Raw genomic sequence first — 12,771 nt, forward strand, 5'->3', positions numbered from 1 at the left:
TTCTCTTACCTCCTTTCTCCCTATTGATAGTCTATATGATTCTAACAGCAGCATCCTGCTATGTTAAACCTGTTAAATTATTTCATACGCAATTTTAAGTTAAGGGCCTGAGAATGCCTCCAGGATTTGCCTATGGGTGCCTATTGGTATTAAGTGCAAAAACAGTATCAATTTGATCAATAGCTATAGCAAAACAGAAGACTTAGTTATACCTGAAGTTTTTACTGTCAACCTATTAAAACTGCCTTGATGAGTTCATTTCTTTAGTAGTAGTATATCTGTGACAGGAAAGAATGAAGAATAAGCATATAGATTTCTTCGTGCTCCTTACCAAAATACATTGTGCTCTGTTGTGACTCTGATAAAAGGATTTTTTAGTAAAGAGTTGTATAACCTTTATAAAAAGTGTTTTGTCAAGGATGTTTTTATCCACGTTGAAGCACATGAAATATAAGGTACTTTAAATTTAGAAATAATAACCAGTTATAGAATGAAGAAATTAACATGGTAAGCCTACTGTTGATTTGGAAAAAGTTTAACCTAGAGAAATATTTCTCACCGTAAATTTTAAACATTTGATGATTTAATATATCTTAATAAGCATGATTGTCAATATAATTATTCTTTCTCTTCTTAATATTTTTACAGCTATGACTGGTTCCAAACAGAGTCTTTAGTCACCATTGTAATATATACTAAACAGAAGGTAAGCATATCTTTTTTTTTCCACCTGTTGTTGAGAATATACACAGCAAAACATACACCAATTCAACAGTTTCTGCATGTACAATTCAGTGACACATTACATCCTTTGCGTTGTACAACTATTCTCACCTTTTCTGAGTTGTTCCTGTCCCATTAACATAAATTCACTGCCCACTAAGTTTCTTTTCTGATCTTTCAAGTTGCTGTTGTCAGTTTGATCCCATATAGGTAGATCTTGAAAGAGCACCATGCCCAAGTCAGACATTCTTTACTAGTTAAGTTAAACTATTGTTTGGTTTTAAGAAGACTTCAGGGGATATTTTTGGTTTAAGGTTTAAAGATTATCTCATGGCAGTAGTTTCAGGGGCTCATCCAGCCTCCAACTCTGGAGTCCATGAGAATTTGAAATTCTATTCTGCCTTTTCCGTTTTGGATCAGGATTCTTCTTTACAATCTTTGATCAGAATGTTCAGTAATGGTAGCCAGGCACCATCCAGTTTTTCTGGTTTTATGGCAAAGATGACAGTTTTTCATGGAGGCAATTAGCCACACATCCTCCTCCTATTCTTGACTTGCCTTCTTCCTCTATTGCTCCAGGCAAATAGAGACCCATTTTTGTGCCTTGGATGGCCACTTGAAGCTTTTAAGACCCCATGCACTACGCAATGAACTAACGAACCAGAGCGAACAGAAGTACTAAACACGTTATTAGTTAACTGGGATGTTGTCATGAAACTATGACTCTAAACATCCAAACCAAGGAACCAAAACAAATCCCATGAGGTTGTATACATAAACAGCCTCAGCAGCTACTCTTTTTTTTTTTTTTTTTTGGTTGTTGTAAGTATATCTATCATACAACTTTTGGTACAAAAAAAAACACCACTGCCCATGAGTTGAGTCTGTAACTTTTGGTAACACATCTTTAAAATAAGCAAAAGAAAAAAGTAAATAGTCAATAAATGTTGGTTGTGTGCCAGGTACTTTTCTAAGTTTTTTTCTTGAATTATTAACTCCTCACAATAACTGTTTGAGGTAGATACTGGTGTTATCCCAATTTTCCAGATGAGGAAATAAAGATTAAGCAATTTATCCAAGGTTACACAGTAAATGGCTTTTGTTGTTGTTTTTAGATGCTGTCGAGTCAGTTCTGACTATAATAGCAAAGAAAACACTGCCTGGTCCTGCACCATCCTCACAATTGTTGCTGTGTTTGAGCCTATTGTTACAGTCACTGTGTCAGTCCATCTCGTTGAGCGTCTTCCTCTTCTTTGCTGACCCTCTACTTTACCAAGCATGATGTCCTTCTCTAGGGACTGGTCCTTCCTGGTAACACCCATAGCACGTGAGACAAAGTCTCGCCATGCTCACTTCTAAATGGCAGATCTGGCATTTTGGACCCAGTCATTCTGGCTCCAGACAGTATGCTTTTAAGAACCACACTAGGGCCTCTTAAAAAAAATCTACGAATTAGACTAGGAAGTAGTTTACGTGCCTTTCTGATTTTTTTAACTTTTTAAAACATGGATAACAAAAGTGAGAATACCAGTTAACTTCTCCATAAGAACAAGTTTATTGAACATAAGAGATTGTATTGATGTGGCTTAGTATGCTTAAACTAATAGGGCTTAGATGTCCTCTTGAAGCTAAAATTGAGGCGATAATTCATCTAATAAGTATTTATCCTTTATTTGAGGTACTGTCTAAAATGTGGATCTAAAGATGGGCCAGATACGATACATAGAGACCTCAATTTCAAGGGGCTTACAGTCCACCTGGGAAATCAGATAAATAAGGAGACAACTTACAACATCTCTAAATGTATACTCCAACAACTGGCAAGGTTCCCATGCTTTGAGGAACTGTGTAAATGTAAAGACAAGTCTGGTAGCTGGGAATCTTTGAGAATTCATGCTACGTTTGTAGTGGCAGACTCACATCTGAGCCAGTGGATTCCTGTGACTATCGCAGCATGATTTGACCGTTCTGCAGGAGTGACCTGCCTTTGCCTGATGCAGCCAAGAGGGCCAGAGGCACTGCTTGTCCTGTCTTCTACTCTCTCTTGCTTTTGTTTCCTCGTCCAAAACAAAGAGGGCAGGGACTGTTGAGGGTGGGTCCTGCTTCCAAAAGTTAATACTAATGGTGAACAGAGGGTGGATTGCTAAGGGAAGGTGGAAGGTTTCTACTGTAGACTAATGTGTTGAATTATGGTATAAATGATAGATACCAAAGCACCTTGCACCAAGGCTATGTATAAATTGTTGCTAGTTGCCATCAAGTTGATTCCGACTCACAGTGACCCCATGTGTGCAGAGTACAACTGATCCGTAGAGTTTTCAAGGCTTGTGACCTTTCAGAAGCAGATTGACAGGCCAGTCTACCAAGGCGCCAAATTTTCAGTTAGTGATAGAGCTCTTTTTTAAAAAACGTTTTATTGTATTTTAGGTGAAAGTTTACAGAGCACATTGGTTTCCCATTCAGCAATTCATGCACACATTGTTTTGTGACATTGATTGCTATCCCCACAATGCGTTAACACTCTGTGCATTTCTACCTTGCCTTCCCCCTTTCCATCCCTCCAGTTTTCCTGCCCCTCCTTATCTTCTCATTTTTGATTTTGGGCAAATGTTGCCCATTTGGTCTCATATGGTTGACTGTTGTAAAGAACACATTCCTCATGGGTGCTGTTGTTTATTGTATAGGCCAGTCTATTATTTGGCTGAAAGGTGGCCTCCAGGAGTGGCTTCAGTTCCAAGTTAAAAGGGTGTCTTAGGGCAGTAGTCTCCAGGGTTCCTTCAGTCTTTATTAGTCCAGTAAGTCTGATCTTTTTTAAGAATTTGAATATTGTTCTACATTTTTATCCCATTCTTATTGGGACCTCCTGTTGTGTCCCTGGTCAGAGAGGTTGATAGTGATAACCGGGCACCATCTAGTTCTTCTGATCTCAGGCTAGTGAAGACTGTAGTTTATGTGAGTCATTAGTCCCATGGACTAATTGCTTCCTTGAGACTTTGGTTTCCTTTACTGCAGACAAGAAGAGACCTGTAGTTGTATCTCAGATGGCCATTCACAAGCTTTTAAGACCCCAGATACTACTCACCATACTAGGATGTAGAACATTGTGTTTATGAACTATGTTATGCCAGTTGACCTAGATGTGCCCTCAGACTATAGTTCTTGAACCTTCAAACCCAGTAACTCAGTCCCACAAGGTGTTTGGATATGTTTTGGAAGTTTGCATAACTATGCCCCCTGTGTATTCTATTATGTATGTGAATATGCAGCATATGCAAATATGTATACAAAAATGCCCACAACTATGTATATGCATATGCATGTAGTCCTCTATGCTGTCCCACACCTGTATAGTGTACATATCTACCCATGTAACCGCTCACAAATTTTTGGTTGTTATTACTGTCGTTGAAGAATTATGTAACATTATTTACTGTAGTTGTCCTTTATTCTTGTGTACCTCTCAGTGTCCTCATTTACCTTGGTCACGTTGTGCTGACTTCATCCATGTTATATATCGCCTTTCCCTTCACCAGAGTTAACACGCCTACTAAGTACTTCTCCCTCTCTCCCCGTCTCGTCCCTGGTATCCATCAAAGCACATTGCTTTCTGTGTGTAAACCTGTTCTTGACTTTCTATAAAAGTAGTATCGTGTAATATTCACCCTTTTGTGCTCGACTTATTTCACTCAGTATAATGTCCTCCAGATTCAACCATGTTATCAGATGTTTCAGAAGCTTATCATTATTCTTTATCCTTGTATAGTATCCCATTGTGTGTATGTACCATATTTCATTAATCCATTCATCCACCAATGGACACTTAGGTTGTTTCCATCTTTTTGTTATTGTGAATAATGCTGCAGTGAACATTGGTGTGCATATGTTTATTAATGTCACTGCTCTTACCTCACTTGGATGTATACCTAGGAGTGGGATTGTTAGATCATATGGTACTTCTATTTCTCGCTTTTTGAGGAAGCGCCATATTGTTTTCCGTAGTGGTTGTACCATTTTACAGTCCCCCAAGCAGTATGTGAGCTCTAGTCTCGCCACAACCTCACCAGCATTTGTTGCTTTCTGGTTTTTTTTTTTTTCCTTCTATCAGTGCAATTTTTACAGCGGTGAGATGGTATCTCATTGTAGTTTTGATTTGCATCTCTCTAATGGTAATGATTGCGAGTATCTTTTCATGTGTTTGTTAACTGCCTGAATGTGTTTGGTAAAGTGTCTGTTCATGTCCTTTGCCTAACTTTTTATTGGATTGTTTGTCTTTTTGTTGTTGAGATATTGAAGTTTTCTATATATTTTAGGGATTAGACCCTTGTCATATATGTTGTTGCCAAAATTTTTTTCCCAGCCTGTAGGTTCTCTTTTTCCTCTTTTGGTAAAGTCTTTTGGTGAGCGTATTTAATTTTTAGGAGGTCCCAGTTATCTAGTTTATGTTCTGTTGTTTGTCCATTTTTAGTTATGTTTGATAATGTTTTTATCCCATAAATTAAGACTCCTAGCTTTGTCCCTATATTATCTTCCAGGAACATTATAGTTTTAGGTTTAACATTTAGTCTTTGATCCATTTTGAGTTAGTTTTTATGTATGGTGTGAGGTATGGATCCTGACTCATTTTTCTGCAGATGGATACCCAGCTTTGCCAGCACCATTTGTTAAAGAGACTGTCTCTTCCCCATTGAATGGACTTTGACCCTTTGTTGAAGATCAACTGTCCATGGCAAGACGGATTTACTCATATCATCTGAGAATAGGAATAGTTTTGCTTCTTCTTTACCAGTTTGAATGCCCTTTATTTCTCTTGTCTTATGGCTCTGGCTAGGATTTCCAGTACAATATTGAATAAGAGTGGTGATAATGGGCATTTTTGTCTCCTCTCTGTTCTCAAGAAGAATGTTTTCAATCTCTTTCAATTGAGAATAATGTCAGCTTGTTGATTTTGTGTATATGCCCATAATTATGTTGAGGAATTTCCCTTCTATTCCTATTTTGCTGAGAGTTTTTATCAGGAGAAGGTATTGGACTTTATCAAATGCCTTTTCTGCATTGAGATAGATAATAATGCCATTTTTTTTTCTTTATTTGTGTGGTGAATTATGTTGATTGATTTTCTAATGTCGAACCACCCGTGGCATCCCTGATAAGAATCCCACTTAATTGTGATGTGTTTTTTTGTTCGTTTGTTTGTTTCTTGTTTTTGATATGCTGTTGTATTCTACTGGCTAGAATTTTATTGAAAATTTTTGCTTCAATTTTCATGAGGAATATTGGTCTGTAATTTTCTTTTTTTGTGGTATCTTTGCCTGGCGTTGGTATCAGGGCTATGCTGACTTCATAGAATGAATTAGGGAGTATGATCTGGAATTGTTAGAGGAGAATTGGTGTCAACTCTTTTCTGAATGTTTGGTAGAACTCTCCAGTGAAGCTGTCTGGGCTGGTGCTTTTCTTGTTGGGAATTTTTTAATGATATCTTCAATTTCATCTTTTATTATATTTAGGTTTTCTTCCTATGTTTGTGTTAGTTTAGGTAGGTCATGTGTTTCTAGATATTTGTCCATTACTTCTAGGTTTTCATTTTTGTTAGAGTATAATTTTTTTGTGATACTTTGTTATGATCCTCTTTATGTCGGTTGGGTCTGTTGTAATGTCAGCCATTTCATTTCTTACTTTAGTTATTTTCATTTTCTCATTTTTATCCTTTGTCAGTTTGGCCAGTGGTTTGTTAATTTTATTGATCCTCTGAAAGAACCAATTTCTAGTTTTGTTGATTCTTTTTTTTTTTTCTGTTTCATTTATTTCTCCTCTAATCTTTACTATTCCCTTTCTTCTGGTGACTGTGGACTTCTTTTGCTGTCCTTTTTTAATTCATTCCAGTTGTTGGATTACGTTATTGATTTTGGACCTTTTTTCTCTTTTGATGTGTGCATTTACTGCTATAAGTTTTCCTTTGAGAACTGCTTTTGCTGTGTGCCAGAGGTTTTGGTATTTTGTGTCGTCATTCTCATTTGATTCTAAGAATTTTTTAATCTAATTTTTAATTTTTTTATGGCCCAGTAGTTTTTAAGTAAGGGGTTATTCAGTTTCCATGTATTTAATTTTTTCTCCTTGCTCCTTCTGTTATTGATTTCTAGTTTTATAGTGTGATAGTCAGAGAAAATGCATTCTATTATGTTGGTATTTTTTAATTTAATGAGGCTTGCTTTGTGGCCTAGAATATGGTCCGTTCTGGAGAATAACCCATGTTCATTGGAGAAGAATGTGTACTGGATGCTGTTAGTTGGTATGTTCTGTATCTGTCCATGAAATCAAGTTGGTAGAATGTGTTATTTAGATCTTCTGTATCTTTATTAGTTGTTCTGTCCATTGTTTAAAGTGATGTATTAGTCTCCTATATTATTCTGTTGTTGTTGTTAGGTGCTGTCAAGTTGGTTACAAGTCATAGCAACCCTGTGTACAACAGAATGAAACACTGCCTGGTTTTTTACCATCCTCACAGTCATTGCTATATTTGAGCCCATTGTTGCAGTCATTGTGTCAATCCATCTCATTGAGGGTCTTCCTCTTTTTTGTTATCCTTTTACTTTACTAAGCATGATGTTGTTCTCCAGGGACTCGTCCCTCCTAGTAATATGTCCAAAGTATATAAGACAAAGTCTCACTATCCTCCCTTCTAAGGAACATTCTGGTATACTTCTCCCAAGACAGATTAGTTTGTTCTTCTGGCAGTCCATGGTATAGTCAGTATTCTATGCTAACATCATAATTCAAATGCATCAATTCTTTTTTTTTTTCTTTATTCATTGTCCAGCTTTCTCATGCATATGAGGCGAGTGAAAATACCATGGTTTGGGTCAGGTGCACCCTGGTCCTCAAGGTGACATCTTTGCTTTTTAACACTTCAAAGAGATCTTTTGTAGCAGATTTGCCCAATACAATGTGTCATTTGATTTCTTGACTGCTGCTTCCATGGGAGTTGATTGTAGATCCAAGGAAAATGAAATCTTTGACAACTTCGATCTTTTCTCCATTTATTGGTCCAGTTGTGAGGATTATTATCTTCTTTATAATGAGTTGTAACCCATGCCGAAGGCTGTAGACTTTGATTTTCATCAGTAAGTGCTTCAAGTCCCCTTCACTTTCTGCAAGGAAGTTTGTGTCATCTGCATATGGCAGGTTGTTAATGAGTCTCCAATCCTAATGTCACTTTCTTCTTCATATAGTCCAGTTTCTTGAATTATCTGCTCAACATGCAGATTGAATAAGAATAGTGAAAGGATATAACTTTATACACACCTTTTCTAATTTTAAACCACACAGTATCCCCTTATTCTGTCCAATAACTGCCTTTTGGTCTATGTACAGGTTCCTTATGAACATAAGTGTTCTGTAATTCCCGTCCTTTGCTTTGTTATCCATAATTTTTTATGATTCACACAGTTGAATGCCTTTGCATAGTCAGTAAAACACAGGTAAACATCCTTCTGGTATTCCCTGCTTTCAGCCAAGATCTCTCTGACATCAGCAGTGATATTCCTGGTTTCATGTCCTCTTCTGAATCTGGCTTGAATTTCCAGCAGTTCCCTGTTAATGTACTGCTGGAACCATTTTTTAATTATCTTCAGCATAATTTTATGTGCATGTAATGGTAACGATATTGTTCGATAATCTCTGTGTTCTGTCGCATCACCTTTTTTTGGAATGGGCCCAAATATGGATCTCTTCCAGTCAGTTGGCCAGGTATCTGTCTTCCAAATTTCTTGGCATACACGAGTGAGTCCTTCCAGCACTGCATCTCTTTGTTGAAATATCTCAATTGGTATTCCATCAATTCCTGGAGTCTTGTTTTTCACCAGTGCTTTCAGTGCGTCTTGGACTTCTTCCTTCAATACCATTGGTTCTTGGTCATATACTGCCTCCTGAAATGATTGAACATCAACCAATTCTTTTTGGTACAGTGACTCTGTGTTTTCCTTCCACCTGCTTTTGTTGCTTCCTGTGTCGTTGAATATTTTGCTCATAAAATCCTTCAAAATTGCAAATTGAGGCTTGAAATTTTTCTTCATTTTTTTCTGCTTGAGAAATGCCAAGCTGAATCTATTATAGAACTATTTCTCTTTTCAATTCTGTTAGTGTTTGTCTTAAGTATTTTGGAGTTCTGTCATTGGGTACATAAATGTTTATTATTATTATGTCTTCTTGGTGAATTGACCCTTTCTATGATCACTATATAATGCCCTTCTTTATCCCTTATAATGTATTTGGACTTAAAGTTTATTTTATCTGACATTGTTATTGCTACTCCTGCTGTCTTTTGGATGCTCTTTGGTTGAAGTATTTTTTAACATCCTTTGATTTTCAAATTGTTTATGTCTTTGTGTAAGGTGTGTCTTTTGTAGGCAACATATTGATGGGCCATGCTTTTTACCCATTTTCTACTCCCTCTCTTGAGTGGTACATTTAATCCATTTACATTCAGTGTGATTAACAATAGGAATAGATTCATTGCTGTCTTTTTGTTACCCTTTTTTTTTTTTTTTGGTGGTGTTAATGGTTTCTTTGTTCCTCTTAATTTTCTGTGCTGAGTTCTTTTTGTGTATGGATTTTCTTTTCCTATCAGCCATTGCTTTTTTTTTTTTTTTTTTTTTCCTATCAGTCGTTAAGTGTGTTTGTGTGTTTACTGAGTCTTTTTGGTTTTCTTCTTTATTTTGGTGAGTAGATTTATTTTCTTTTTGGTTACTCTTAAAACAGTCTGTTATATCTTGAGATCAAGTTTACTTCCTCCCCATATGGAAGTTCTATTACTACATCTTTTGTTCCCCCTTTTTGCTTTGAAATTGTCGTTGTTTACAACTTTTACTCCTCTGGTTTTCTGTAGTCAATTTTTTAGCTTTATTGTGCTTTGTCGAATTTGTTGGTTCTCTGTCCAAAGGACTCTCTCTAATCTTTATTGTAAAGCTAATCAGGTTTTTCAAATTCCCTTAGTTTCTTCTTTTCTGGGATTGTCTTAGTTTCACCATTGTTTTTGAGAGATGCTTTTGGTAGATATACGATTCTTGGTTGGTCATTCTTTTCCTTCAGGATTTTATATATGTCATCTCTTGCCTTCTTGCTGCATGGCTTCTGACAAGAAATCAATGCTTAGTCTTATTGATGCCCCTTTGTAAGTGATATTTCATTTTTTTGAGCTGGTTTCAGAATGCTTTTTTGTCTTTGGTTTTGGAAAATTTGATTATGATATGTCTTGGTGAATTGGGGCGGGAGGGGCTATGAATTGAGGAGCTCTAGTGGTGCAGTGGTTAAGAATTCAGCTGCTAATCAAAAAGTCAAGAGTTTCAATCCACCAGCTGCTCTTTGAAAACCCTGTGGGGCAGTTCTGCTCTGTCCTGTAGGGTCACTATGAGCTGGAATCAACTTGACAGCAGCAGGTTTGGGGGTTTTTTTGGTATGAATCAACTCGACAGCATCTAGTTTTATCCTGTATGGGGTTTGTTGAACTTCTTGGATGGTAACCTTCTCGTCTTTCATGATGTTTAGGAAGTTTTCAGCTAATACATAATCTTCAAAAATTCCCTTTGTACTTTTTATTCCCTCATCTTTTTTTTTTTTTTTTTCTTCATCTTCTGGAATTTTATTACGCGTAAATTATTCCTCTTGATAGTGCCTCACATAACTGTTAAGGTTTCTTCATTCTTTTTTCTGGTTGTCCCTCAAATAAATGAATATCAAAGAACTTGTCCTCCATTTCACTGATTGTTTCTTCTTTTGATTCAGTTCTTCTATGTCATTCTATTGAGTTATCTGTTTCTGATATTTTATTGTTAATCTTCTGAATTTTTTCTTGTTGTTTTTGTATGGTGTCTAATTGTCTTTTGAGTCTGTTATTTTGCTCTTGTATTGTTTTCCTGGATTTTCCTAGGTCATTTTCTGTTTTGCTTTATCTCTTTTAGGATCCTAAGTATAAGCCTTTTAAATTCCTTCTCAGGTAGTTCTGTTATTGTTACTTCCTCAGGAAGGTTTTCTTTCCCTTTATTTTCTCACTTGCTTGAGCTGTCTTATCCTGTTTTTCATATGTGTTGATATTGTCTGCTATCTCCAAGGCATTAAGGTGTTATTTTATTTATGTATTTATTTATCGATTGTATGTTTGTTTTGTCTTGATTTGTTGTTTTGCTTTGTTTTTGATATGTTAGAATGGATGGAGCGGGTGTGCTCCACTGATCCCTGGTCTGGTGGCAAGAAAGCGCTCACCACCTGTGGCCGGGTAGGCGGGGCAGCAGCAGGCAGGTCGAGTGTACATCACAGTTCAAGAGGCTTGTGGGGTGGCTGGGAGTTAGCTGGGCGGGTGCAGTCTGCCACCTGTTGTCAGTCTGGTGGTGTGGGAGCACTTACTGCTGCCCACTGGGTGGGTGGAATGATGGGAAGGGGGTATGGCTGGTGACCAGCAGCACAGGAGAGCTCACTACCACTTGTTGGCTGGACAGATGGCAGTTAGGATGGTGTGGCCGGTAACTGGGGTGTGGGAGTGCTCTCTCCCAATTGTCAGGTAGACAGGGCCATGGGTGTTGTGGTGTGACAGACAGTTGGTGTGTGACATGCGACAGGTGGTGCGAGCGTGCTCACTGGTGCTCGCCAGGTGTGCACAGTGGCAGGTGGGGGGTGGCGGGCAGGGTGATATGGCATGCTCACTGCCAGTTACTGGGTGGGCAGGGATGTGCCAGGTGGGGTGGGAATTTGAGGAGAACAAAGGGGGATGCTCATACTGTGGTGCCCAGTCAGGCTGGGTAGTTGAGGTGTGTGTCTTTCACCTCTAATCACCAGGAGAGCAGTGGGAGGGGGAGCAGTGGGAGTGGTCTCTGGTCCCTGTTGGCTGCAGCCGAGGTGTTGGGACCGGGCTGCAACCAAGTGCGAGGAGTGGGGGAGTTGTTCAGAGTCCAGTTAGGTGGGGAACCTCCTTCTGACAGTCTATGGATCTTTTCTCCGTGTGTGCCACCTACCCTCATAGTCAGGGACCACCGCTGGTAAGTAGTCCTGACTCTGGATTTTGGTTCACTTCCTGCTCTGTGGGCTAGAGGATCCCTAGAACTCTCGCCCTCCTTCCTGTACTTTCCTTCCTTAGATCCAGTTCATGTTCTGCTCACCTTGCTTCACTCTGCTTATGTCTACACAGTTTCTCTGTCTTCTATCGGGAATTCCGTGAAGTTGCCTTCTTGTGCTTCTCACCCAGGATTGCTGCTGTCTTTGTCTCAACATGGCCACACTATGCCAGGCCTGCTGAAAGAGCACCTCCACTCCACATTGCTCCTTGTTTGCTGTTTTTGTTCAGTTTCTCCTTCTAATCAGTGTGCAATCTAATTCTTTATCCTTCTGTTTGATGCTCAGGGTTCCAGGATTGTCACCTGAATATGTTTCACTTGGTTTCTTGGGTCTTTGCTGAGAGTGACGGTGTGGTTTATCTGACTGAACCACCATCTTGGGCCGAAATGCAGTAGTAGAGCTCTTAACCGTTTGCGCTACCCAGGGAATCCTATGTAGCCATTGAGCCGATTCCAACTCATATCGACCCTGTAGGATAGAATAGAACTACCCCATAGAGTTTCCGAGGAGTGCCTGGTGGATTTGAACTGGAGCTCTTAACCACTACGCCACCAGGTGTATAAATTAGAGACCTCTGAATGTTTGTTAGGTCCCTGGCTGAGGTTGAGAGGTTGTATGATTTGCTCAGCATCACACTGTAGTAGAAAAGTTAAAGTGAGCACAAATATTTTGGCTTCTTGCCTAATTCCAATTTTTTTTTTTTTGCTACATTATTTATTCAGCAAATACTTTCTGAGCACCTACTAGGTGCCAAGCAATGTTTTAAAGACAGCCTCCTATGCCTAGAGCTTAGAGACTAGTAGGCAAGGCAGATATTAAATAAAATAGAGACAAGTATATAATTAAGATGGTGATAAGTGCTTTGAAAGAGAAGAATAGGGTTGTATGAGAGAAAAAACAGGAGTAGCCTTTGTTTAGCTTGGGGGTTCTGTAAAGAAGCAACATATG

General features: G+C 38.4%; 1 protein-coding gene across 5 annotated transcripts in view; it reads left to right on the forward strand.

The window, feature by feature from the left end:
* Window positions 1-12,771, forward strand: part of LOC126083152 (cytochrome b5 reductase 4) — a 107,349-nt gene that overhangs the window by 58,990 nt on the left and 35,588 nt on the right. For all 5 annotated transcript variants that reach the window (XR_007518729.1, XR_007518728.1, XM_049896554.1 and 2 more), the window contains one exon: window positions 649-706. Coding sequence is in view for 3 of the 5 variants with exons in the window: in XM_049896554.1 (XP_049752511.1) it covers window positions 649-706 (58 nt within the window). In the remaining 2 variants the exon portion in view is untranslated. The remainder of the gene's footprint in view (window positions 1-648; window positions 707-12,771) is intronic.

The sequence above is a fragment of the Elephas maximus genome, chromosome 1 (genome assembly GCF_024166365.1).
Source record: "Elephas maximus indicus isolate mEleMax1 chromosome 1, mEleMax1 primary haplotype, whole genome shotgun sequence".
NCBI lineage: Eukaryota > Metazoa > Chordata > Mammalia > Proboscidea > Elephantidae > Elephas > Elephas maximus.